The sequence below is a fragment of the Panthera onca genome, chromosome E1 (assembly GCF_046562875.1).
Source record: "Panthera onca isolate mPanOnc1 chromosome E1, mPanOnc1 haplotype 2, whole genome shotgun sequence".
Taxonomy (NCBI): Eukaryota; Metazoa; Chordata; class Mammalia; order Carnivora; family Felidae; genus Panthera; species Panthera onca.
Window position 1 is genome coordinate 12,168,848 of NC_138352.1, and position 26,956 is coordinate 12,195,803.

General features: G+C 58.9%; 2 protein-coding genes across 6 annotated transcripts in view; one reads left to right on the top strand and one right to left on the bottom strand.

The window, feature by feature from the left end:
- The window catches only part of TMC6 (transmembrane channel like 6), a 157,624-nt gene extending 144,975 nt beyond the window's left edge, over positions 1–12,649 (top strand). Inside the window, exons 2-14 of one of the 2 annotated variants that reach the window (XM_081791121.1) lie at positions 1,363–1,510; positions 2,317–2,472; positions 2,786–2,937; positions 3,059–3,140; positions 3,362–3,459; positions 4,268–4,363; positions 4,623–4,698; positions 5,476–5,609; positions 5,712–5,888; positions 6,001–6,079; positions 7,718–7,785; positions 8,509–8,586; positions 9,441–12,649. In XM_081791121.1, the coding sequence (XP_081647247.1) occupies positions 1,367–1,510; positions 2,317–2,472; positions 2,786–2,937; positions 3,059–3,140; positions 3,362–3,459; positions 4,268–4,363; positions 4,623–4,698; positions 5,476–5,609; positions 5,712–5,888; positions 6,001–6,079; positions 7,718–7,785; positions 8,509–8,563 (1,317 nt within the window). In that variant the 5' untranslated portion in view covers positions 1,363–1,366 and the 3' untranslated portion in view covers positions 8,564–8,586; positions 9,441–12,649. Of the gene's footprint in view, positions 1–1,362; positions 1,511–2,316; positions 2,473–2,785; positions 2,938–3,058; positions 3,141–3,361; positions 3,460–4,267; positions 4,364–4,622; positions 4,699–5,475; positions 5,610–5,711; positions 5,889–6,000; positions 6,080–7,717; positions 7,786–8,508 lie in introns of both variants that reach the window. The other variant, XM_081791120.1, reaches the window with a different exon arrangement.
- A 91-nt stretch (positions 12,650–12,740) lies between these two features.
- The window catches only part of TNRC6C (trinucleotide repeat containing adaptor 6C), a 142,858-nt gene continuing 128,642 nt past the window's right edge, over positions 12,741–26,956 (bottom strand). For all 4 annotated transcript variants that reach the window (XM_078438089.2, XM_078438087.2, XM_078438088.2 and 1 more), the window contains 7 exons: positions 26,728–26,919; positions 26,127–26,270; positions 23,771–23,887; positions 21,629–21,823; positions 20,784–20,854; positions 20,168–20,307; positions 12,741–15,744 (listed from right to left, as the gene is read on the bottom strand). In XM_078438089.2, the coding sequence (XP_078294215.2) occupies positions 15,384–15,744; positions 20,168–20,307; positions 20,784–20,854; positions 21,629–21,823; positions 23,771–23,887; positions 26,127–26,270; positions 26,728–26,919 (1,220 nt within the window). In that variant the 3' untranslated portion in view covers positions 12,741–15,383. The remainder of the gene's footprint in view (positions 15,745–20,167; positions 20,308–20,783; positions 20,855–21,628; positions 21,824–23,770; positions 23,888–26,126; positions 26,271–26,727; positions 26,920–26,956) is intronic.

The following is a 26,956-nucleotide window of genomic DNA, read 5'->3' on the forward strand; positions in this document are numbered from 1 at the left end:
CTCCGTCCTCCCTCCCTTCGTCCCTCCTTCCCTCCCTCCTTCCTTCCTTCTCCCTCCCTCCCTCCTTCCTTCCTTCCTCCTTCCTCCCTCCCTCCTTCCTTCCTCCCTCCCTCCCGCCTTCCCTCCCTCCCTCCCTCCTTCCTTCCTCCCTCCTTCCCTCCCTCCTTCCTCCCTCCTTCCCTCCCTCCTTCCTTCCTTCCTCCCTCCCTCCCTCCTTCCTTCCTCCCTCCCTCCTTCCCTCCCTCCTTCCCTCCCTCCTTCTCTCCCTCCCTCCCTCCTTCCTTCCTCCCTCCCTCCTTCCCTCCCTCCTTCCTTCCTCCCTCCTTCCCTCCCTCCTTCCTCCCTCCTTCCCTCCCTCCTTCCTTCCTCCCTCCTTCCCTCCCTCCCTCCCTCCCTCCCTCCTTCCCTCCCTCCTTCCTTCCTTCCTCCCTCCCTCCCTCCCTCCCTCCCTCCTTCCCTCCCTCCTTCCTTCCTTCCTCCCTCCTTCCCTACCTCCCTCCCTCCTTCCTTCCTCCCTCCCTCCCTCCCTCCTTCCTTCCTCCCTCCCTCCTCCCTCCCTCCCTCCTTTCCTCCCTCCCTCCTTCTTTCCCTCCTTCCTTCCTCCCTCCCTCCCTCCCTCCCTCCTTCTTCCTTCCTTCCTTCCTTCCTTCCTTCCTTCCTTCCTCCCTCCCTCCCTCTCTCCCTCCCTCCTGCCTCCCTCCCTCCTTCCTCCCTCCCTCCCTCCCTCCCTCTCTCCCTCCCTCCCTTCCCTCCTTCCTCCTTCTACCCACCCACTCAACACTTCGTCTACCCCACAAACACTCGCTGTGCTCAGCTCAGGGCAGGAAGGTGAATGAGCCCTTGAGGAACTTGCTGTCTAGGGGAGCAGACAGACCAGTGAGGAGGCTGGGAAAATCCAGAGTCTTAGAGGTGTTTGCCGACTGTTATGGAGCGTCGGAGAATGAGTCAGACTGGCTTCCGAGGGGCGTGTCAGACAGGGAGGTTAAACACGAGCAGGCAGGGGAGAAGCAGAGGCACAGGTTCTCGGCACAGGCAGTGCAAAGGCCCTGGGGTCAGCCGGCATATTCTGCAGCCGGCCACATCAGTGGCTCCTGGAGCCACAGCCCTCGTCTAGCCACGTATGGCTGGCCGGTACCGTATGAGACAGGCCTGATGACAGGCTTGACCGAGGGCGGCCAGCGGTCTGCAGTGGGATGCCCGGAGCGCAGGGCTGGAGGAGAGGGGGGTGGGTGGCGGGAGGCCGACGTAGCGCTGGGAGGGCTCCTCTGAGTGGGTGGTGGGTTTCGGCTGCAGGGAGTGTCCTGACTGCCTTCTCCCGCCCTCTGTGCCCCCCGTCACCTCTCTGCCTGGCTCTGCTCCTCCCAGCATGTCACACTCTTTTGGGGAGAGCTACCGGGTGGGCAGCACCTCGGGGGTTCATGCCATCACCGTGTTCTGCTCCTGGGACCACAAGGTGACTCAGAGACGGGCCTCCCGCCTCCAGCACGACAACATCCGAACCCATCTGAAGGTGAGCTGCTCGGGGGCCCCGGGGCTGCTGCCCCGACCCTGTGTCCCTGTGGCCCCGCAACGCCAGTCCTGGCCTGTGTCTCCTGCGTGCGGCGGGCAGGGGGCGGGTCTGGGCCCTGCTCACAGTGGGTTCCGGACACGGGGTGGCCCCGGAAACCATCCTGGATTTTCCTCCCGTACACGCCTCTCTCTCGGGGCTGTCTGCTGGCCGGGGCTAGTGTCCCCGGTCCTCGAACGTGCAGGAGCCCACGTAGCTGGGACGCGCCGCTCACAGCGGGTTTTGGTGGGCAGGCGTGCTCAGGGTGGGTCGTTGCTGTCGGCCTGTCCTCGAGGCTGCCCTTGGAGCCCTTGGCCAGGAGTCCCCGTGTTCTCTGGTCCCCCAGTGGGAAGAAGCCCCGGGGGTCCAGCCGGCACGCAGCCCTGCCTCGCCCCCGTGGCCCGGGGCAAGCAGGGACTGTTCTCTTCCTGTGCTGTCAGTGAGCAAACTGAGAGCTGAGGTTTGGTCCCCTGTCCGAGGCCGGTAGCCCAGCTGGGCCTTGTGGCTTCTCCGCCTTCCCGGGGTTCGTGTCCGGGGATCCCCCAGCTCTGACCGGGCTGATGGGCCCTCGCCCCTCAGGGAGCTCCCGTGGGTGGCCCGGCGGCCTTCACACCTCAGGGCCCCCGGTCAGCCGGGGGCCACCCCCCCCCCCCCAGGGCAGGTGGCAGGGGGGCTCGGGTCCCTCTTTGTCCCCACGAGTGTCGCCCACGCGTCTGCCTGTCTCCGCGCGTCTGTCACGGGGTTCGTCACGGGCTGGCTGCCGCCCGCAGGAGCTGCTGGCCGAGGGGCAGCTGCGGCAGGGTCCCCGGAGCGTGTGCGGGCGGCTGAGGCAGGTGGCGGTGCTGGGCCTCGTGTGGCTGCTGTGCCTGGCGACCACGCTGGGCTGCACCGTGGCCGTCTACGCCTTCTCCGAGTTCATGATCCAGGTGCGGGCAGCCCCGGGAGCTCCGGGCAGGGGGTCAGACCCCTGCTTCGTTAGGGATGGGTCCCCGGTGACTGGGCCCCTGCGCCTTCTCCCCCGCCTTCTGATCTTTTAGTTTCTTCTTTTCTTTCTTTCTTTTTTTTTTTTTTTCCGGCACCTGTGTCCCCACCCCCTTCCCGTGTGGGTTGAACTTGAGGACTGGGGTGGGCATATTCCGGGGGAGGGAGGGAGGGAGGTGCTGCGGGGCGGTTGGGCCCCTCCTTCCGCCGGTGCACCTGCACCTGCCCAGACGGCCGCCCCCTCCTCCCCTCCCGCAGAGCCCCGTGTCTGCTGAGCAGGGGGGGGCGCTGCTGGCCCTGCCGGTGGTGGTCTGCCTCCTCAACCTGGGGGCCCCCTACCTATACCGCGGCCTGGCGGCCCTGGAGCGACACGACTCCCCAGTGCTGCAGGTGTACGTGGCCGTCTGCAGGTGCGTGTGCAGGCGGGGCGGGCGGAGCTTCCTGGGGCACGACCCCTGTCTCCCCCCCCCCCCCCACCCCCCGCCCGGGCACCCCGTCTCAGCACCGCCCCCGCCTCCCCATCCTGTCCAGGAACCTCATCCTCAAGATGGTCATCCTGGGGATTCTTTGCTACCACTGGCTGGGCCGCAGGGTGGGCGCCCTGAGGGACCAGGTGAGGGGGGACCTGGGTGGCGCTGGGGAGGCGTGAGGCCGCGGGCCCGTCGCGGGGCGGGGGGGGGGGGGCGGCCCTGCTGCGAGGGCTGGGGGGCGCCCGCCGTGTGGCGCCTCTGGCCTGGTCTGCGGCCGAAGGGAGGGCCCCCAGCTGGGCTGCCGGGGCGGGCAGGGTGGCGGGGGCACCAGGGGCACAGGGGGCTGAGGCCCGGTCTGTTTCAGTGCTGGGAGAACTTTGTGGGCCAGGAGCTGTACCGGCTAATGGTGCTGGATTTCATCTTTATACTGCTGGACACACTTTTCGGGGAGCTGGTGTGGAGGTGAGGCCCTGGTCCCTGCACCTGCCTCCTGGGCACCTGCCCCCCCCCCCCCCCCCCGCTGGCAGGGCAGACAGGGATCGCCTGGAAGCCGGGCCTCGCCTCCCGGATCAGGGCCCTCGATCCACACCCACGACGCCTCTTCTGGACATCATCAAACCGAGAAAAGCACAAGACAGGATATACCCCCCCCGTTTTCTTTTTAGATCAGGGGTGGGGGAAGAGTTTTCAAAATGATGTATGATCTCAGTCTTGTGCAAAGGGGAAAAAAGGGAAGGAAGGAAGGAGAGGGACATTTTCAGGGTGCTGCAGGTGCTAACGCCTGGAAGTGTTTTTATTTTCTTCTGTTTGTGGTTTTTTTCCGGGAACATATGCATTTGATAGTAATTAAAAAAAGGGATGTTTGACGGTCAGTGAAGCCTGTGAAGCCTGGACGTTGAACAGAGACTGAAGGGTGGGGGGAGGGGGGATGGTGCGCTGGGAGGGCTGGGTCAGTGGAACGTGCGACTCATCATCTTGGGGTCATGGGTTCAAGCCCCACGTTGGGTGTGGAGTTTCCTTAAAAAAAAAACAACAAAACAAAACAGAAAAAAGACTGGGAGGAAGTCAGCTGCAGCCTGGAGCCCCTCAGGCTGGGGGCCTCGGCAGGCAGGCCTGCCGTGTGCCCTGACGTCAGCTGGGCGCCTGAGGGGGGCGGGCGGGGCGGGCGGCTCGGCCCGAGGGGAGGGTCACCGGTCGGGGTGCCTGCCTGCGGGGACCGGTCTCTGGGCCTGGGCCTCCTAAGTGACCATCAGGGGCTCCTCTGCCCCAGGCTCATCTCCGAGAGGAAGCTTAAGAGGAAGGAGAAGCCGGAGTTTGACATTGCCGGGAACGTTCTGGAGCTGATTTACGGGCAGACCCTGACCTGGTGAGCATCTTCCGCTGGCCTGCCACTGCCCGGCCAAGGCGGAGCCCCCTTCCCCGCTCGGGACCCTAGCAGGGCCCCGCCGTGGGACTCTGGACTGACGCGGGCCCCGACCCCTCCCCTCCCAGGCTCCTGAGCCCGGCCCGGCCTCGGGGTGCGGCCGGGAGGTCTGACCCCGGGCCGGGCCGCGGTAGCCCTGGGGTGCGGCACAGGGGTCGTGACCCCAGCCTCTGGACTGCAGCCCCCGCCCCTGTCTCCCCAGGCTGGGGGTCCTCTTTGCTCCCCTCCTCCCTGCCGTCCAGATCATCAAGCTGGTGTTTCTCTTCTACATCAAGAAGGTAAAGGTGCCCGCTGGGCCCCCAGGAGGGTGGCAGGGCCTCGGGAGAGTATGCAGCCAGGGCGGGTCACCGGGCTGCTGGACCCGGAGCCCCGGCTTTGGAACCCTCCCCTCGGCCCGAGTGGGCTGGGGCCGGCATCCCCGGGCTCCCTCTGGGGTCAGTCCCATGGTCCCCGGGGAACAGCCGACTGCCCCCCCCCACCCCCACCCCACTGCCTCACTGCCTTTCACAGGCTGGGTGGCATCCTGTCTGGTCCCTGGGCGTTGCTGGGTGCTCGGGCGCGCCGGGCCTCAGGGCCTGGCCCTGGGAGCTGCTCTGAGCGGAGGCCTCGACCTGGGCCGAGGGAAGCCGGTTGGGGTTGGGAACCAGGTTCTCTCTGGCCCTCCGTTGCCTCGTCTGGGCGATGGGGACAGTGCCCTGCTGGAGGCGACGTTCATGAAGCACCGGGCACGGTGCCCGCCCCAGCAGAGACCTTCAGTCAGCCGGGTGGTTGTTTCTATGGACTCTGCCGCACACGAGGGACGGTGGACGAGCCCCCCCTCCTGTGCCTCGGTCTCCCCCCTGTAAAGCAGGAGGCTGGCCTGGCCGGCTCTCCCCACCCCCGCACGCTCACACGCGGAGGGTCTGCTTCCGGGGGGGAGGGGAGCCCGTCCCGTCCTGGGGTCTGGGCTCAGGGCCCCTCCCCCGCGGGAGGCCCCCTGCCCGGCCTGGGGGAGGGGGGGCGAGGCGGCAGGGCAGGGCAGTGGCAGAGCGCAGCCTTTGTCCCTTTGCCCCCAGACGAGCCTGATGGCCAACTGCCAGGCGCCCCGCAGGCCCTGGCTGGCCTCCCACATGAGCACCGTCTTCATCTCGCTGCTCTGCTTCCCGTCCTTCCTGGGAGCCGCCGTCTTCCTCTGCTACGCCGTGTGGCAGTGAGTGGGCGCTTGCCGCCTGGGGGCGGGGGCGCGGGGTGGGCCCCGGATTCGGGAGGCGCTGCGGTGTGGGGTGACGCGCCGGCCGCCGTCCTCCCCCAGGGTGAAGCCCTCCAGCACCTGCGGCCCCTTCCGGACCCTGGACACCATGTACGAGGCGGGCAAGGTGTGGGTGCGGCGCCTGGAGAAGGCGGGCCCCAGGGTCTCCTGGCTGCCCTGGGTCCACCGGTACCTGGTGGAAAATACCTTCCCCGTCTACCTGGTGTCGGCCCTGCTGCTGTGAGTGCGGGTGGGCGGGGCTTCCGGGGGAAGGACCGGCCCGGTGGGGGGGGAGGCCCCATCCTGTCCGTCCCCCCCCCCCGACCCCAACCGCCTCCCCCATTTCCTGCAGGGCTGTGATCTACCTCAACATCCAGGTGGTGAAGGGCCAGCGGAAGGTCATCTGCCTCCTCCGGGAGCAGATCAGCAATGTGAGTGCCCCTCCCACCCCCTGCCCTGCGGGCCACCTGCTCGCTGAGCCCCACCCCCCACCCACCCGGGCTGCCGAAAGGGTCTATTTGCCCAACACGTGACAGCACCGGGGACTGCGTGTGGCTTGTACTAAGCAGAGGTGAGGAGGGAGGTGAGGAGGGAGGCGGGCGGGTGGCAGAGACCCCCCGAGGACAGGGTGTGCGGCCCTGCGGGGCGGGGAGTCTCTGTGAGGATCTCTGAGCCATGAAAACAGCTGCTGGACTTCCTAGGGGACTCATGTCAGGACGCGGACCCCGTTCCGTGCCTCCGTTTCACAAACCAGGGGAGCGAGGTTGAAGCGGGTCGGGATTTAAAACATTTTTACGAAGCACGTTGCAGTTTGTCGGGAAAGTGTGAGAGGCAGGGTGGGCCCGGAAGCCCGGGGCGCGGCTCCCTCCTGGGGCCCCTCGGGATCCGCCCAAGCGGCCCTGCCCTGCGGACCGTCCCTCCTGCCCCGAGCGTGGCTCTTTCCCCGCTGGGTTACTGGACCTCCTGTCATGTTATAAAAAGCATGTGGCTGTGGCATCTGGGTCGCTTGGGTGGCATCTTCCCAGCTGGGGAAGGTGTCTTGCCCGGGTCCGGGCTGGGCGCTCGGCGGGACCGGCCGGCGACAGCGGGTCCCCGCGCAGACGCCGCCCTCCCAGGGCTGTTTTCCTTCTGGGGTTTTTCACTCGTGCACCCAATGCTCGGGCCACTTTGGGGCCAGCTGTGCCTGTGGCCCGGCATCCACGTGGGGCTGGGGGCCGCGCCTCGTCCAGGCGCGTGCTGGGGGTGGGGGTGGTGGCCGCACGGCTGCACCTGCTAGTTCTCGGCCAGCGGAAGGACGGGTCTCCGGGCGGGCCCTTGCTGCAGACCGCGTCTGCCCAAGGCCAGGCCCCGCCCCAGGTCTGCGGCCTTGGGGGCTGCAGGTCTGAGCTCAGCTAGCTCCCCGAGTGGCTTTTCCCGGGGCCTGGGAAACTGGGTGGCTGACTGAGCGCACAGCCCTCCAGATCCACCAGTTGGGACGGAAAGGGCCCCGAGCCCAGGGCTGTGGGCGGGTTGCGGAAGCTGGAGAAAGCAAGCCGGGATGCCCCCCAGAGTCTCAGGAAGGAACCGGTTTGGCCGACACCTCGATCCTAGGCCCAGTGAGGCCCATTTTGGACTTCCGATCTCCAGAACCGAAGGATGAATTTGTGTTGTCTTCAGCTGCTAAGTTTGTGGTAATTGGTCAGAACAACAGTAGAAAGGGACACAAGCCCTATGAGGCAGACATTCTTATCTCCCTTTTACAGACGGTGACTCTGAGGTCAGAGAGGAGGTGATTTGCCCAGTGCAGAGTTAGTAAGTGGCAGGACCAGTTTTAGATTGGGTCAGGCTGACTCTGTGGCCTTCACTGGGCCCCCGATCACATTTCCCTTTTCACCTTGGCCGCTAGGAAGCTTAGATCTCTATGTATGCCCATTGCCTGGCTCTTGGTTTTTCCATCCTTGTTTGGTGCCTCTTTCCCCCTTAAACCTTTTGTGCTTGTCCTGTCCAACAGTCCTTGTGAGCTCCCTAAGGACCGTTCTGAACAGACGGATGGACAACTGTTCCCTCACTCTGTGTTCTGGCCTTTCTAGGAGGGGGAAGACAAAATCTTCTTGATCAACAAGCTTCACTCTGTCTACGAGAAGAAGGAGAGGAGCAGGTGAGGGGCCATGGCGGGGTCGGGCACTTGGCGCAGAGCAGGGAGTGAGGAGGGCAGGGGTGCTGGCCTCCCCGGCTGCTCTCCTTCCCACCTTCCCCGCTCAGGCGTGGTGAAGTCTGGTGGGCAAAGGCAGGCAGAGGAGAAGCGTGTGCAGGGGTGGGGTTGAGCTGGGCTCTGAGGCCCTTCCCCTCCTGTCCTCCCTGCCACGCCCTTTTCTTTCTAAGTTGGGGTGCCCGAGAGCTGGCCCCTCAGTTCCCGGGGGGTGCACGCTCCAGGCAGGGTGGTGCAGCTTGCTGTAGCCTCCTTTGTCCTTGCTCCTCTCTTACGTGGGGGCAAGCCCACCCGTCTTCCTGCTGCCCGGACAGACACCTGGGGACGGACTCCCGCCCCGCCCGGGCCAGGTTGGGCAGGCTGAGGAGGGCAATCCAGGCCCCGGGGCTCATCCCTGGGTAGCAGGAACCTGTAGACTGAGCCATCTGACAGCCCCGCCCAGCCTACAGACACACTGGAGGTCTGTCCAGCCCCTTTCAGGCTCTCCAGAAGCTTCTTTACCCTTGGCCGGGGCGGGGCGGGGGGGGGGGGGTCTGAGTGCAGCCCCTGACAAGGGCTGCTGGGTGTCTGGCTTCGGCCGGGCTGGCGGGACGACTCCTCAGCCTCCTGGGTGGGTGACCCGCTGCTGCCCCCAGGACAGAGGGGCCCCTTGCTGACTCCCCCTTCTGGCAGGGGTGGTAGAACCCAGGAGGCCGAGAGGCTCGAGGAGGATCCGGACGCCCGCTAGGACAGCCCTGCATCCGCTCACAAGTACAGCCCGTGCCCGTCACCCTCCGATTCCACGGCCCCGCAGGCAGAGACGCCAGCCAACCTGAGACGGTGCACGCACCGGACAACCCCACTGGGCCACGGGGAGGGTGACGGGACTCTGCAGCCCATCGAGGCTGGAGCTGGAGGGTGGGCGAGTGGGGCTGGAGCCCCCCCAGTGGACTAGATCCTGCTCGGGACTCTATTTATTCTGTAAAAATATTTTGCAGAATGGGCCTCTCTTGGGAGTCTGTGCTCAGAGCCGAGCCAGCCGGGCGCCCAAGCACCACTGTGCTGTGTCCCCTCCCCTCGCCTGCGGATGACGTCCAGGCGGAGGGCGTGGGAACCTAGGGCCCCTTTATTTCCTCTTTCTGAAGCTGGAGGCTGCTCTTCCCTCCCTCCGCAGGGGTGCGAGGGTCTGGCGCTAAGCACAGGGCGCCCTCTGCTGGCAGAGCCTCAGATGGCAGGTGGACCAACCCACGGCTTGACAGGTGCCCCTGGCCAGCCTGTGCCAGGTGGCTGGCACCTGTGCGGGCAGCCAGGCAGGCAAGGAGCAAGTGTGGGGGGTGTCCAGGGTGACAGAGCTGTCAGCGGCGGTATCCCGCGGTTACAGGGCCGGGGGTGTGGAGAGCAAAGTTAGGGAGGCTGGGGGACGGCGTCCCAGTTAGCAGCGGGCCACGGGGACAGGAGCCTGCCAGGCAGAGGGGCAGCCAGCACGCAGGCCGGGACGGCCTGGCGATCCTGTGGGGATGCCATGAAGCCGAGAGTAAGGGAAGGTGGGGAGAGGCCGTCACAGGCCCCCGTGTCCCAGGTCTGTGGCAGCCGGGGAGATGGCCCCACGACTCCTCATCCCACAGGGGAATCCAGAAGAGCACAGCTCGGGCCCGGGCGAGGCAGTGGGGAGCGCCAATCAAACCCACGGCGGAGACACCACCACCAGCAGTGCCCCCAGCCGGGCCCACGCCCACCCGAACCGTCCCCTCTCCGAGGACGGTCTCACGGGGGGTGGGGGCGCGTGTGACTGTTCGCAGATGTGCGGGGACAGGTCCACCTGCTGATGTGGCCCCGGAGGCTCACCTGGCACTCTCTGTGGGGGGGGGGGGGGGGGCGCCCTCGATGCCCCCGACAGCTCGATTCCTGGCTTGCCGTGGCCAGTCCCAACACGGGGCTCAGGGATCCCTGCAGATGGCTGGTGCTCATCGTGGGCACGAGCACGTCGGGGTGAAGTTGGATGGGCGTCCGGATGGAGGGAGGCTGGCCAAGGACTCTGCGACACGCCCTTCCTGACACCTGCCTCTGGACGGGCACAGACAGACCACTCCCAGTTTGAGCTGCCTCGTGGCCCCCGTGAGGTCAGGCCAAACTGCTCTGACAAGTCAAAGGCCTGCCCAGGTTTCTGTAGAACTACCGGGTGTGACGGCTGTGTGTGTCCCTCACTCACTCGAGCACTAACTCACTCGGGCGCTGCCGTTAGGGCGTTTCGCGGGTGTGTTTAGCACGTACAGCCAGCCGACTTCAGGGAGATTATCCCCAATAATGTGTGTGGGCCTTACCCAATCAGTTGAAAGACCTTACGAGCAAAACACAGGTTTTCTGAAGAAATTCTGCCCCGGGACCGCAGCGCTGACTCCTGCCGGCCCGGCTCCCACGTGAGCCCACTCTCCTCCTGGACACCCGCCTCCCGTCGCGCTGTTTCCGACGGCGTGCGGCCTCAACATCCTCCGGTCAGCGCATCTCACCACGTTCCTCCCGCGCCGGAGCCCCCGGGGGATCGGGCCTGCGCAAGGGCTGGGGTGTCGGACGGGCCCGGATCCTGACCCTTCTGAGCTGGTAGCCTCGCGCCTGCTCTGTGACCCTTGCCCAGCCGGGTTCCTCGCCTCGTGGGGCTGCTGGAGCAAATGACAGGTCCCGTACGGTGCTTAGGACCACGCTTGGCACGGGGATTTTGCTTAAAAAAAAAAAAAAAGCGATCTATAATTGCCAAAAGAGGCCAACTGAGCACTTAGAAACTGCTTTCAGGGGCGCCTGGGTGGCTCAGTCGGCTGAGTGTCTGACTGCAGCTCAGGTCATGATCTCGCGGTTCGTGGGTTCAAGCCCCACATCGGGCTCTGTGCTGACAGCTCGGAGCCTGGAGCCTGCTTCACATTCTGTCTCTCTGCCCCTCCCCCGCTCGCCCTCTGTCTCTGTCCCTCAAAAATAAAATAAACGCAAAAAAAAAAAAAAGAAAAGAAAAGAAAGAAATTGCTCTTCCAGGGGCCAGGAGGTTGACGGAGCTTTTGGGCTGATGACAAGATTCCTCCAGGCCACTGCTGCTCGGCTCTGGCTCCTCAACGGAGCCAAATGGGGAGACTAAAACTCGGGGGCCCGGGCCCGCCCCCGGGGATTCTGCTTGCTTAGTTTGGGAGGTGTCCTGGCACTGGGGTTTAAAAATAGTTTCCAGAGAATTCTAATGCAGCTTTGTGTAGCATCTGACACGGTCTCTTGAGCCCAAGGCAGAAGTGCCCAGGGAGGGGGTGTTGGGAAACCGTGCTTCCGTTTCCCAAACCGGGGCGCCGGCCGGGCCTGCTACTTATCCGGTTCCTGGTCAGACAGCGTCACGCAAGGGGAGCTCATCGACTGCGTTTGCACCGAGATGCGATGCACAAAGCTGGCAAGTTAATTATGACTCCGGTCATGCTTCCTTGGGGGTTTCCCTCGATCCATCCCGAGCGTACTGCACCAGGGAAGAATCTTCTTGAGATGCCGCTCTGCGTTTCGCTCTGGTCAATGAACATGGGCTCAGCTGCTCGGCATCTCCGGTCTCCTCTCGGTCGCTAGAATCAGTGGTCGCCCCTCCCCCTCCCCCTCCCCCTGATGCCTCTTCTTCGGGCCTCCTGGCTGTTGGAACAGCCCCTTCTCTGCGGACTCTGCTACTACCCACCGGGCATCCGGTCTTTGGTCCGCCATTCTCCCCAGGTGTTGCCAGGACGTTCTCAAAAGCGCAGCTCCGCACCTACCGTCGTCTTGATTCTTCTCCTCTTGTACTCTGGGCACCAGGACCCCCGCTGCCCACTCCTGGTCCACCAGCAGTCACTCCCGACCTGGGCTTACGTTGGGTCACCCGCGCCGCCCCCAGCTTTCCGCAGCCCGTTAAAATCTGATCCGGCCTCCCGGGCCCGGGGCGGCCCCACCTCCAGCCTGGCGCACCCCCTGCATGTTTTCGGGGCGCCGAGCCCGTCGCCCTGGGGAGCAGGCGCTGCCAGTTTGCGCTCTCGCAGAAACCCTGGACGCTGCACCTGCTTGTTGGGAGTGCCTGCTTGTTGACCGGGTGCGCTTTGCCCCGCTCCCGGCTTCCACCCCTTCTGGTCTTGCGCTTCTCCGGACGGACCGTGAGCCCCTCGGAGCCCCTCGGCGCGGTCCGGGGCGCAGCTTTCCGAAGAGGTGGGGCGGGGCCAGGAGCCCGCGGGCCTGCCTTCCCCGCCGCCGCGGAAGGGGGGTGGAGACAGCGCGTCGTCCTGCCAGTCTCTGGGCAAGCGGTCACGGCGGCGGACGTGCCGGCTGGTCTCCCAGACACCGTCTTCACCATCCGGATGATGAGAGGCGCCGATGCTCCCGGAACCGTTCTAAGGTCACGGTGTTCGGCGCGGACCCGAGAAAATGAGCGAAGTGTTCGTCTCCTGGCTGCCGCGGGAGGGGGATACGGCACCGAGAGCGAGCCACGCGCCCTGGCCGGGCCTGGACTCCCGCTCTGGTCGTGCACAGTGCTTCGTGACAGGTACCTTCCACGGCTCACTTTGGGTTGTTTTACAGGGATTAAAGAGGAAACGTCTAGGAAACACAGAAGACCTCCTCCATCACGCGCTTCTGTCCAAATATTTCTGACGCCCAAACCGGGTCACGGGGGCCGGGGGGGCCGGGGGGCCGGCGGCCCTGGCTGCGTCTCAGGCTCTCGACCATCCGTGCTGGGGCTTCAGGGCGAACTGCAAAGGTACGAGACAAACGAGAACATTATCCGCCACCCAGCCGGCATCCGGGCCTCCGTCTCCTTACTCGCGTAGCTCGGAGGCTGGCGGAGAGGGGCGCGCTGTCTCCCCCAGCACATAAAGTGAAAATCGAGGATACCTGTCCCTGGGAAAACAAAAACAAAAACAAAAACAAAAACAAGAACAAAAACCACATTTATTTGAACAGCCAAGAAAAAAATTGCAATTTATTAAGATTCAACAAAGCGTTGTCCTTTTGAAAGCAACTCTCGGTGCGTGTTCTTTAACGATCACATTCTATGAGGAAAAAACATTAAAAGCCACAAACTTGTTTTTTAATCTCAGAGTTACAGACATCTTTAATTCAAAAGAAAAGGTCAAAAAAAAAAAATTAACAAAAAACAAAAACAAACAAATAAAGCGTCTTCACTTCCATCCCCAATTTTAAAAACTCCGTTTTTCTACAACCCGATGCTAGGCGGCAGCACGGCCCGCTGTCTGGACGCACACGCATGCACGCACGCGCGCTCGCACATATATTTGACGTACACGCGTAAGTACGTGTACGCCAAATACATAGGACGCAGGTAACGGCAATGAGATGCACTTACTCTGAGGAAGGTTTGTTTAGCTAAATACACGACTAAACTTCAGAAAACAAGTCTTGAACCCGGTTTGTGCATAGTTCATGATCCTCTATAAAACCAGCTTTTGTCGATCTGCAATTTTGCAGGACTTTCTCTTTTTTTTTAAATTTTTTTTTGTTTTTTTTTGTAATTTTTTGTTTTTTGTTCTTTTTTTGTTTTGTTTTGTTTTGATAAAACCATTAAAAAGCTAATTAAAAAAAATGTAATGCACAAGTTTCCTGATCAAGCAGGCAGGGAGCACAATGTTCATATATTTTTAAAACATACTTGAGGGTATGTTACTCCATTGTCTTTCTTTCTTGCAAAACAATCAAAACATTGATCATTTTTAAAACATAAAGCAATTTTTAATATATAAAGCACTCTTCAAACATCTATTTCTTTTGAGTCCGTTATTTGGTAAATATGTAACTGCTACACATTAGAGATTAGGTATTTTTCTTCTTTGTGGTTTTTTTTTTTTCTTTTCTTTTTTTTTCTTTCTTTTTATTTTTTTGTTTGTTTTTTAATAACATCTTCAGTGCTAGGAGTCGGGTTACAAAATACATGAAATGGTGTGGAGCTGCCCCTCGGGAACCCTGGCTTTCCTGAGAGCGCGTCCACATGTGCAAGACAGTGACCACAACGTCTCGTCACCTCGACGAAGGGGACACTCGACAGTCCACAACGATGGCCGGAGGGAAGCGACGACACTTGTTCAATCCCAGAGCTCTGAAGTAGCGAATCTGCATTCGGAAAATAGGTTTCTTTACCACGGAAGTCTCTTTTTTTTTCTTTTTTTCTTTTTTTTTTTTTTAAATTCCTTTTTAAAATTTTTTTTTTTTTTTTTTTTTTTTTTTAAATTTTAAAGTCTGAAGGAGAAAAAAGGGTCTGTAAACAGGTGGGAGCCCTGAGCACGGGCCCCTCCGAAAGCGGTCACCACCCAGGTCCAAGTGCTTGGCCCCGCTCCTCGTGCGGGGCCGGTGGCTCTCACCAGTATCTATGGCCACGGTCCAGCACCAGCTGTTTTCTCTTTCGCTTTATATTCCAAATGGAAACACGGTGCAATACTCTGGTAATAATTCTCTTGCATTAGTCCACAATAAAAAGCTGCTAAAGGTAGGTATACATATTATTTATCCAGAGATATACACTGTAATTTTTAAACGCAGTAACAGAGTCCTTGAGTAAACATTTACACGTGAATTGTCACCGGCCCTGTCCTATGAATTCTCTTTAACGTATAGGATTAGCGAAAGGAAGAGCAGGGACACTCAGTGCAAAGTTAGAAGCTAATAATAGTAACAAACGTCGGACCAATGCGCCAAAAAAAAAAGCATATACTGAATAAAAGGGAAAACCCACAGTTAAATCCTCACACGCTTAACACACAAACACAGAGGAGTGCGCACACGCGCGCACGCACACACACGCGCACACACGCACATAGGCTGTGAACTCAGAAATGTTTCCTGGAGCCTGTCTCTGCGCACTGGTGTCAGCTTGGGAGTGCAGAACTGGACGCGGCGAGCGCCCGCGTCTCCTTGTCGGCCTGCTGGATTCAAGTATTTGCATGTTCGATATGTCTTTTTTTTTTTTTAACTTTTAAAAAATATTTTTTGGGATTAAAAAAAATGACAGGAAAAAGTAATGAAACAAGGGTAATGTGCATAGGCGGGCCCGTGGGAGCGGAGGGCAGAGCGCAGGCGGCCGCGTGGGGCCCGCGCTCTGTGCCCGGGGATGGACACCAGCCGCCCTGACTACGGGCCGCCTCTGGTCATGTGCATAATCGTCACAGGCTCGTTTTACATAGGCTTTCTCGTCTCCCTCCCTCCCGCCCCCCTTGATAAAATAACCCTTTCCAGCCCACGATCTGAAAAGTGCCCTTCATGATAGAACTAGTCTAAGCAGCTTTTATACTTAAAAAATCAAAATGACGACACACCATACGAACATAAGACGACACAAAATAAAAAGCTATGAGGAACATCCTGTCATTAGCGTGTGACACTGACCAAGCGCAGCCCGCACTGCCCTGTGGACAGTTCGCAAGGACCGCGGCGGACGTGCGTCCCCAGTACTGGACGGAGGTACTCAAGGGCTGCCGGGCTGCTCCGGGCCAAGCGGGGTCCTCAGCGCCGCCCGGGCTGGAAAGGGTCAGCCTTCTCTTCCCGGCGCTGCTGATTGTGGTGCCCGTGGGGTCCTCTCGGTCCTAGATGGATTCCCCGCTGAGAAGGTCGCCGGGCAGCAGGGTGTTCAGCGGGGTGGGGCTCCCGATCACCCTGCCGTCGTCACTGCTGGGAGGGCCCCAGAGGCTGCTTGAGTACTGGGGGACCCCGCCCCACAGCAGGTCGCTGCTCCCTTTGCCGGCCAGACACGGGGCGCTCCAGTGGCCGGTGTCGCTCCGCACCAGGCCGTGGGAGCCGCCCGAGGCGCCCAGCCGCGCCTGGCCGGCCCCGGTGCCCGACTGCCAGCCGGAGGTGGACGGCACCGCCTGGCCTTGGGCCAGGAAACGATTTACCTCTTCTTCGCCAGCAAACTCGGCCAGGATGGTGGTGTTTCCCAGAACACACCTGAAAGGGCGGGACGGCAACAAAATTAAGAGCTGGTCTCTTGGGAAGATACGAAATTTGACAGAGCTTCAGCCGGACGAAGAAACGGAACCGCAAAGACTCAAGTCAGTAAGATCGGAAATGACAGAGGAGACACGACGACTGACACCACAGAAACACGCGGGATCGGGAGAGACTCCTGGGAACGATCCCGTGCCGACAAACTGGGGACAGCCTAGAAGAGACGGACAAATCCCTGGAGACAGACGACCTAGCAGGACTGACTCGTGAGGAAACAGAAAGTCTCAACAGACCGATAATGAGCAAGGAGACTGACTCAGTGACCAAAGACCTCCCAGGACAGAAAAGCCCGGGACCACGACATGGCTTTCCTGGGGATTTCTACCTAGAATTCAACAGCGATCCTTCTCAAACGCCTTCAGAAAAACCGAGAGAAGGGGACGCTCCCACCCTTGTTTTATGAGGCCCATGTCATCTTGACCCCAAAACCAGACCAGGATGCAAGAAACTACAGAACAGTATTCCTGACGAACACAGATGTAAACATTCTCAACACAATATTAGGAGACTGAATTCAACAGCACTTTAAAAGGATCATACATCGTGATTAAGTAGGATTTATCCCGGAGATGCAATGACGGTTCGACACCCGCAGATCAACAAGTGTGATGCGTCACGTTGACGGAGTCAAAGGTCAAAATCCGAACGTCTCAGCAGATGCAGAAATGGCATCTGACCGAACACAACGACCTTTCACGACAAAGACCCCCCCACGACAGGGGACAGAAGGGGCACGCCTCCGGGTAATAAAGGCCACCCACACAAGACAGACACACAGCCAATATACTCAGCGGTGAGAGGCTGGAAGCATCTTCTCTAAGATCAGGAACAAAACAAGGATGCCTGCTCTTGCCACGTCTTTTCGACAGAGGACTGGAGTCTCGGCCAGAGTAATCGGGCAAGACCAAGAAGTAAAAGGCATCCAAACTGGAATGGAAGGGATAAAAGTGGCATTATTTGCAGATGACGTGATCTTACGTAGAGAAAACTCCAAAGACTCAACCCAAAAACTACTGATGAATTCAGTAAAGTTGCAGGATACACAACCAACATACAGAAAACAAGTGCATTCGTATACACTGGAAGTGAAACACCTGAAAGGGAAAGAAAAAAACCTCATTTGCACCAGCATCAAAAGCAACAAAACACTTAGGAGTAAATTTATGCAAGCAAGTGAACACTTTTCGTGCAATGAAAACGAAAATAATTCTAAGTAAAGAAACCGAAGAAGGTACAAATGGAAGGATGTCCTGCGTTCGTTCACGCATCAGAAGAATCAACACTATTAAAAGTCCCGACGACTCGATGCCGTCTATACCGTAGTCCCTATAAAAACTCCAGTGGCATTCTTCATGGAAGTTTGTATGGAACCACGAAAGACTCCAAATGGCCAAAGCAATTCTGAGAGAGAGTAACACAGCAGGAGGCATCACACTTGCTGATTCCAAACCAGACTACAAAGCTACGGTATTCAAATCAGTATGGTAACAAAACCAAAACAATCAACAACAACAACAACAACCACCACCACCCAGACAGACACAGACACACAGACCAGTGGAACAGAACAGAAAGCCAGAAATAGATCCTCACGTAGACAATCGATTAGTATTTGGCCAGGGCATCAAGAGTACTCAGTGGGGAAAGGGGAAAGGATAGTCTCTTCAACAAATGTGCTGGAAAAACTGGAAAACACGTGCAGAACAAGGAAAAGTGGACGCCTATCTCACGCCACTCACAAAAATTAACTTGAAATGGATTCAAGACTTAAACGTAAGATTCTGGAACTGTAAAACTCCTGGGAGAACACACAGGGAAAAAGCTCCTTGACGTTGGTCTTGGCAATGATTTTTTTTTTTATTTTAGAGAGAGTGAGCAAGAGCAAGGGTGCAAGCAGGGGAGAGGGGCAGAGAGAGCGGGCGAGAGAATCCCAAGAAGGCTCTGTGCTGTCAGTGCGAAGCTGGACACGGGGCTCGAGGCCACCAACTGTGAGATCATGACCTGAGCCGAAATCAAGAGTCAGATGCTCAACCAAGTGAGCCACCCAGGCGCCCCCCTGGCAATGATTTTTTGATATGACACTAAAAGCACGTGGGGTGCCGGCTAACTCAGTCGGTGGAGCGTGCGACTCTTGATCTCAAGGTTGTGAGTCTGAGCCCCATGTTGGGTATAGAGATTACTTAAATAAACAAAACTTAAAAAAGCACAAGCAATAAAGAAAAAAGTTAATAAGCAGGACTGCATCAAACTAAAAATCTGCACAGCAAAGGAAACTCAATCCAATGAAAAGACACTACGGAATGGAGAAAAATATTCACAAAAATATTCACATCACTCATCATCAGGGAAATGCAAATCAAAGCCCAATGAGAAATCACCTCACACCTGTCAGAATGGCTGTCATCAAAGAGACAAGAGATAACAACCGTCGGTAAGGATGCTGAGAATAGGGAGCCCTTCGGTACTGCTGGGCGAATGTGAGTTAGTCCAGCCGCTACAGAGGTTTCTCAGAAAGTTAACAACGGAAGAATCGTACGATCCGGCAATCTCACTTCTGGCCACACATCCGAAGGAAAGCATTCCTGCAGTATTGTCCAAAGTAACCAAGATATGGAAAGAACCTGAGTGCCCGTCAATGGATGAACGGAGCAAGATGGTTCACAGCCCCTGCCCCCACCATGGAATATCACTCAGCTGTGGGAAAGAAGACCCCGCCATTTGTCACAAACACGCACGGACGCTGGTGGCCTTAAGCGAAGGGAGGGAAGTCAGGGAAAGACAAATACCGCGTGATCTCGCTTGGGTGCGGAGTCTAAAAGATCCACGCCGGCAGACACAGAGAGTAGAAAGGGGGTCGCCAAGGGCTGGGAAGTGGGGTGGTGCTGGCACAAGGGTACGGACTTCCAGTTAGGAGATGAGTGAGTCCCGAGGACCTAACACACTGCGCGCTGACGACAACTGGCCACACTCGACACGCCAGAGCTGCTAAGAGGGCAGATCTGCAACGTGCTCGCGACAAACACGAAACGGTAATTCTGGGCCAGCGGAGGCGTGAGCTAATGCCGCGCAGCGATCACACCCGTGCAGGATACGAACGCGTTAAATCCACGTGTGCGCACCTGAAACGGACGCAGTGCCGTATGCCAACTCCAGCTCGAAAAAGCCACCAAAACCCTCAAAACCAACAGAAAGGAGGAGCAGGACAGCAGTCACGTGAGTGGAACAACCCCGCGCCTTCCTGTGCCCACCTCCCTGGCTTCCCGTGCTGCTTTAACAGAAAAAGCGCAGCTGGGGGCGTCACAGGTCACCCGGAAAGAGCCCACAGCTCGCGTTTTGCTTCTGCTGTTTCCAACCCCAGATCACGAGCTGCTTTCCTCATCTGACACCTTTAGTAGCTATACTGTGTCGGTAACGGCATATTCTTCAGGAGGTATGTGAAAGTGCCCCTCAACTTGGGCATCATCTAGAATCTGTTAACTTACATCCCGGGCTAAAAATGGGAACGACTAATTTCTGGGCCCTGCGGCTCCAGTGACGTCACTGAGCAGGTCCATTCACACGTCTTATCAAGAGCATCCGGTAATTGGGGGAGGGAGGTGGCTGCTAGGATGTGTCACCCGCCTGGGGCTACCCGGTGGAGACAGCGTTTCCTTCTGTGTCCAACTTGCTCTCTCTTGGGGGGGAGGGGCTTTCCCTCGTGGAGGGTGTGGCCACAGCAACCCCCGCAGCAGGACACCTGCTAGGGCCTGGCCCTCCAAATTCCTCTGTTGGAGCCCTGACCCCCAGCACCTTGGCTAGGCCTGTATTGGGAGATGGGACTTGCAAGTGGGGATGAGGGGCGCCTGGGTGGCTCAGTCGGCTAAGCGTCCGACTTCGGCTCAGGTCATGACCTCGCAGTTTGTGGGTTCGGGCTCTGTGCTGACAGCTTAGAGCCTGGAGCCTGCTTCGAATTCCGTGTCTCCCTCTCTCTCTGCTCCTCCCCCGCTCATGCTCTGTCTCTCTCCCTCCTTCAAAAACAAAGACACTGAAGATAAAATTAAAAGAAAAAAATATAGTGGGGATGAAGATGGGGCCTAATCCACTATGACTGTGTCCTTCTAAGAACGGGCAATCAGGACACACACGCTCAGACTCAGAGGCGACCACGTGAGGACACGGGGACAAGGCAGCCGTCTGCAGGCCGAAGAGAGGAGCCTCGGAAGGAACGGAGCCTGCGACACCTTCCTGAGGTGTGGGTGCTCCACAGAACCGGGGCGATCGACGTCTGTGCCCACGTGCTTTGTCACAGCAGCCCCAGACATACCTACGACCCCCAAACCCAGCGCTGCCGGGGCCGCAGCCATTGGGCAGCCGAGAGACGTACATGTGCAGGGACTTCTGGGCCTTGGCGGCTTCCTCCTTGGAGCTGTAGCGGACCACGGCGTTGCCTTGGGTCAGGTTCAGGTGGAATGTGACGAGAGGCCCGTGCTGCAAACACAGCGTCCGTAGGGTAGAGCCGTCGATCTGATTGAGGAAGCAAAGGGGGCAGTAACGAGCTTCCTGGGGCTTCTTCCGTGACATTCTTCAAAGGAAATGTACGTCACCCTGTGTACTAAACACTGGGCGAATGTCTGTCCTATACGACTTTATGGTTTTACCTTTTATGCCTTGTAACTTACCATGTAATTTTCACTATAAGTTAAGTAAATCAGGAGAAAGAAAAGACCCCATTTTGGTTCTGGCCTCCCCGCCCACCCCCAGCCAGGGCACATCGCACAGAGCCCGTGGTCCTGGTGGCCTTGTGGCCCCTGACCCCAGAAAAGGTGAGCACAGGACAAATCGCTCTCGAGGGGCTGTAATTAAAGGCAAGCAACTGTCTAAAGGGTAGAGTCCTTAAGCCTGAAAAATACACAGTTCACCAGGAACACGAGGGCCCCCAGCACAGAGACCGGCAGGCGGCGGGGTCCCCGCACGGTGACCCCCACGGCAGGCGCCTGTACCTGGGGCGTGAGGTTGCGGAGAACGAGCCAGCTGCTTGTCCTTCCTGAGGTGTCGGTGCTCCACGCGGAACCTGCACGAGCCAGGGAAGAGCAGTCAGCACGGCCTCCGGAGGCTTCTCATCTTGCCAACACTCGGTGGCCCAGAGCGCCGCCACGTGCTCTAAGCCTTTCTCAACCTTTGAAAACCCACGCCGTCGTTTTGCTCTGAGGAACCCAAGCCCACGATCCCTGCAGACTCCTGGGGGCAGGTGTGACGAGGGACTCCTCCTCAGCCCCCATGCTCCTTGGAATCAATGCTCTGAAATCCCCCTTGTTAGTACCGCAGACCCACTGGGCTGCTCTCAAGGGACCGACAGCCATTTCCAAACTATCTGCGGTGGGTTCTAATCTCAGCTTCTTAAGAACTCCCAGTGCACGCATTTCTCCCATCCGCCCAGCTGGTGGAGGGCACATCGGGATACAGGAGCTGCCTCACGCTGGAGGCCACCTGCCCCAGAGAAATGTTGTGGACAAGCAACTATGCAAGTGGCAACGGAGCCCCTTGTGCACGAACGGGCTTCCTCCCCGGGCCCAGCGAGGCCCCTCGAGGGGCGCCGTGACCGCCGGGGCCCAGGGCAGACGCCGACATCAGGGCAGCCGGAGCGCCGGGCCCAGACATGCCCCAAGAGTCTGGGGCGCCTCCTCCGCAGCCCGCCCTGGGACCTGGGGGGCGGGGTCACAGCAGTCCTTGTGAAGGGGTCCCGGGACAACGCGACAGGCACGTTCCCTGAAGGGTAAGTGGAGCAGGTGCACAGCCCCCGTGCTCCCCCACCCCCACCCCACTTGCACAGAGGACGGATTTGTACCCGAGGAGTAAGAGCTGGTCCAGCCGAGGGGGCTGGCTCCCCAGGTGGAGGAAGGCTTGGGATTGGTTAACCCTGGAGGCGGCCTCGTGGGTGCAGTAGTGTTTCTGGGCACCTTCCACAGTTCGTGAGACAGAGAGGCTTGCGTGTGGGAGGCAGGGCCAGAGGACCACGTCGATTTAATGTCTGACAGTTTACCTAGAAAGGCAGAGAGACGGAGCACAGGCATTCTTGAGACAGAGAAGAAAAGTCACCGTAGGGTGTGGGGCACCGCACGAAGTGCTCTCAGGCGCCGGCAGAAGCATCACGAGCAAGGAACAGCAAGTTAAGGCACCCCCACCCGAGAACCACGGGGTGTGCTCGCTCTTGAATCTCTGCCCGGAAACACAGGCGGCCTGTGCCCAGCAGAGACCCCGCCGGTTCTCACACTAATTCGCAAAATGTGCCAGAACCAGATTTGCCACCAAAAAATGGCATTTCTGTAGTTCAATGTTAAGGCTAATTTACCAACATATTCCACTGGGACGAGCTCGTAACGTAACAAACTAATTGAGGTCAAAAGCCTAACCTGCAGATCCTTCAAGCTACGTCTTTAGGCACCAGCCCCTTTCCAGGGCTCTGCCCTGACCGCCCACAGCTTCGAGACCCGCTGGCAGGGCCGCACTGCGCACACGGATGCTTGTGGCCCCCCCCCCCCCCCCCCCCCCGTGCTGGCGGCCGAGTGTTCGGCATCTTAGAACCTCAGCTGGGGGTTTTAAGGGTGTTTTAAGGCTCTCCGGGAGAAAAAACCAAACTGGCAATGACTCCCGGCCCCAGCTTCTCCCGCACCCAGGGCTCGGCTGCGATGTGCGGACACCCGGACGAGGACCGGGCCTGCCTCACTCGCCCAGTGTGGCAAGGACAGGAAGTGCTGGTGGCACAGTCGTCGCGTCGCCGTGGTCCCTGGACAGCATGGCAGTGACCAGGCCGATATGGACTGTGTGTGCAGCTCCCCTCCACCCCTGCCTACTGGCATTGACTGTGACTTCAAACAAACAAACAAACAAACGCTAATCTTAGCAAAGGTGTCCTTGATGAGAAAAACAAAAATGCCCTAAAAACTGCCTCATACAGAGAAAATGATTTGATTCTGCCCCTTTTCTTCAGCTAAACGATTTTGGAAGCATTAAAGGTCTACACACATCTCTGTAAACGTCAGAAAGAATAAGCATTAGAAGGAAGAGAGTAATCTGGACGCTTTTTCATAAGACGCTAAACCGTATGTTGAATCACTGTATTGTGCATCGGGAACTAACAGAAGACTGTACGTTTGTTACATTGGGATCAAAATTGAAAAAATGAAGAAACAGACTTCGGAGTGAGGGGAAAAAATGCTAAATAATACCAAAACTACTTTTTTCCTCAGGTACGAGTACCAAAAAGAATTCCTATGGCGCTGGTTTAAATAAGTTTAACTAAGTCTGGACGACAAGGCTTGAAGGAATACAGAAGCGTACTTGAAGACGTTTATAAGCAATAAACCTTCCTTGTGTAAGTTTTCTATTCACAAACCTGATACACATTCCGTGAGCGTGTGTACCCACATCTCGTTACAGCCTTGTCTTAAAGTTTTCAGATACAAATTCTCCTGAGGTTTTTATGGCAGACAATTCTCAACTCTCCTGTAAGCCTAGAAGGAAACTGCTCACTTCAAAGACGTAAGCGTCTAGGGTAACAGAGGAATAATCCAGGCGCTGCGCTTATCCGAGTGACGAGAAGCGGCCACACTTGATGGGACCCGCTCTCGTCTCCTCCATCCGTGATGGCAGAGGTAACGGCATAGTCTGAGCGGCTGCGCCTGTGTGTCCCTAATCCCCGTGCACCCCCTGTCCTGTAGCTGCGGGGGAGGGAGGGTGGAGGTACATTTAGGTGACAGGTGTGCCGCGTCCCACAACCACGTGCCCTTTGCGACAACCCCGCAGAGGCCATGTTCCCGTGCCCACCCCACCGCACATGGAAGGGGGCGGAGGTGCCCGGGCCCCGCCTTCCCCGCCTTTGGCCACACCCCATGGCGCGCCCTGGGGTGTCTGGAGCGAGCGGGCAAGTGGCAGGGACGGCAGGGACGGCAGGGACGGCCGGTGCCGCCTGGGGAGAGCGGGGGCGTACCTGCAATGCTAGGCGCCGGTGCGATGCTGCTGAAGGAGCGACCGTAGCCGGAGGCACTGAGCGGCCAGGCACTCGAGGAAGGCAGCGCGGCACTCTGAGATGACGGTGGGGAGGACCCTGCAGGAGCAGAGGAGGTGCTCAGAGGGTGCCCAGCGGCGTGACCGCGCCGGCAACCAGGAGGGGGTCTCCCAAGGGGGCTTTGGTGGGAGGCCGACAGCGTGAGCGACGCGCGGCCGGGACCGCGGCCAGGGCGGGCCGCCGACGCTCGCCCCCCCCCCCCCGCCCCCCCCGGGTCCCGCAGCCACGCGGAGAGGCCAGGGCGCTCCGGAGGGTACGCGGGGCGTCAGGGCCCGAGAGAAGAGCCTCACCGGCAGGGTGTCGAGAACAGCGCCCTGCGTGGGGAGGGGTCACACTGACTCCCCCCCAAGCAGGAGAAAACTAGCAGTGCGGGCAGTCTCCAGCTGTTCACGCCTCAAACGATACCCACAAAACTAAAAAAGCCCTCCGAGTTCTTGGTGATCCATTTGGCCATTAAAGACCAGCACTCCGTTCCGACTCCAAATGTCTCCGTGTGTCTTCTGGCTCCCGTCCGTGCCGCTCCCGCGCCCGCGCCCGCTCCCGCTCCCTCATGCCACGGGCGTGCGGTGGAGAGCCGTGTGGGGAGCTGGAGGGCTGGCTGCCCTCGTGTGACAATACCTGCTCGAGCACCGAGCGCCACCGGGGAGGGGACATGAGCACAATCGGCTTGTCACATTTCCACATTTCCTTCCGCCGGCTGACCTTCCTTCCTGGGGCCCCACCTGGGGTGGCGGTGGTGGTGGTGGCGGAACCAGCTCAGCAGGTCCGGCCCTGGCAGTCCCCCCTGCGGCAGACTATGCAAACCATTTACACACAGAGGAGTTCTGTAGGTTCCCTTCTCCCAAAGAGCAAACCACGAGGGGTCAGGAGCAGAGGAGAGGGTCCTCTGGCGCGTGCAGGGGGAGCCTGGCGGGAGCTGCCCGAGACTCAAAACGTCCACCGACCACCCCCTGAAGTCGCCCCCCAAAGTCACATCACGGGAAGCTCCGAGGTGCCCAGGTTGGACGGCTGCCTGATTCTTTATCCCGGAGTTGGAGGTTCGGTTTTCTCATCTTATCCTGATGCCGACGCTTCTGAGGCTTCTAGATTTTCCTCTGTCTGCCTCCGCCTCAGCCACTCCGGACTGGAGGACGGCTGCTTAGCCCTGTCCTCAGAATTTACCTACTTCTGCAGGGCACCTTTGTCACGTCACACTCATGTGTCGCCCGCGGTTGCTCCAAGGGCCGTTCAGCGGCCAATGGACCACTGGAGGACCCACGGGGCAATGGCAGAAGCTCTGTGCTACACCAAGCCACCTCGACTCCTTCTGAGGTCTTTCAATACCTGGGTCAGTGCTCCCTCTTCACACCTGCCACGAGCCTCAAAATACACTGATGGCCATTCCTGCTCAGACACAGCCCTGCCGCACGCTCAGGGTGACGAGCTGTGAGAGCAGAGTCTGACTTCCGGCTTGTGCCTCTCCCTTGTCCCCTGCCGTCTCACACAGGCTCCATTTCGTGTCCCCTGTACCATTCCTCTGTCCCCAACGGCAGGGTCTAAGCAGAAGCTGCATCGAGGCACGAGGGATGCACAGCCCTGAACAGCGGGATCTGAACTTCTGGTTTTCTACCCAAACCACAGAAACGCCTAGAAGCCCATCACTTTAAGGAACCGCTGAAAAGAACTGCACCTCTCCCACAGTCTCACCCACGGCAGGAAAACTGAATTAACGTTCTGGGAACGACCCGAGGGGCCTCATTGGGGACGAGCACCCACGGCAGCCCGGCTATTCCCACACACCATTCTAACGGTGACGCCACGACTTCACCGGAGCTGCGCCGTCTGCCCTTCTCGGCACCACGCCCGGAAGCTACACTTACGATTTGAACTTCACAGCCAGCTCCTCACTTCCTCCTGCTGGATCCTAACGTCTGACACAGGGCGTGCCAAAATCTAGCATCCTGAGTTCTGCTGGGAACATGGTGCTGGGGGGCGGGTTTTAGTCTTTTTACCAGACTTCGTGGAAGGAAGTGGACGGAGATAGGGCAGTAAGGGGTCAATTCACCTGCAGTTTAAATAGATCCTAAGTGGGAACTTTTTCACTAAAAGGCTTAATCCTTAATTCGGCATTTCACGACACAGTGCTCTAAAACGGTGCGTTAATAAGTCCAGGGAGCCCACTTGGTCGAAATCAGGCTCCGTTTTCACCTTCAGCACTACCTCCGGGTGGGGAGAAGTGCACATAAACGCGTCTCCCAGCATCCCTGCCTCACGGCCCGCACGGCACCCGACACCTCACCTCCACTCTTGAGGAGGTAGCGGTTGACGTCCTGTATGGTGGTATTGATGGTGGGCCCGGTGGGGACACTTCCAGGAGTGACGTCGGGGTCGTTCTCAGGGTCTATGTTCTGAAGTCCTTTCCACGGGACTCCAGGATGGAATTCTGGAAAATGCCAAACGAAATGGAAATCAAGACACGTGAGAATCACAGCACCTTCACGTCGCCTCACGAGAATTTATGCAAATTCTTATAATCTATGAGTCAAAACAGGAGACACGTCCTAGACTTTCTTCCAGGGAATCATCAATCCTCGGGAACCGGCTAGAAGCAGGTACCGTAGCTGCCCCGTTCAGAGGGCGTTCGGAAGGTGTGAAGTCTAGCAACCGTTGGACCGGACGCAACCCAGCGCCCATCCTCCTTCCACTGAACTAAGGGGCTTCAGGAAAGCGCCGGGGGCTAACCACTTCCCGAATCTGGATTTCCAGTGGCAAAGCCAAAGCAGGAGCTCACGCCTCCAGGACTCTTGGCTCAGATCCCGGCTCCTCCGGGGCGGAGTCGCTCTCCCGGGGCTTGAGGCGGTTCTGCTCCGCCACTGCACGCAGGTCTCGTGCGCTCTTACCTGGGGGCCAGTTGATGCTGGAGCCATTCGAGATTTTATCACTGTCAGATTTGGCACGTGACCAGCTGTGGGGAACAGCTACCGGAGGACTGGCTGGTGACTCACTGTTCTGGATTAAATCGTACCGGCCATAGGAGTCGTCAATGGAGGACTTAGCCGGAGGCCCGATGCTCAGGCCTCCGGGGATAGCACCTGTGAGGACAGCGGGAAGCAAAGAGCCCGGTGAACA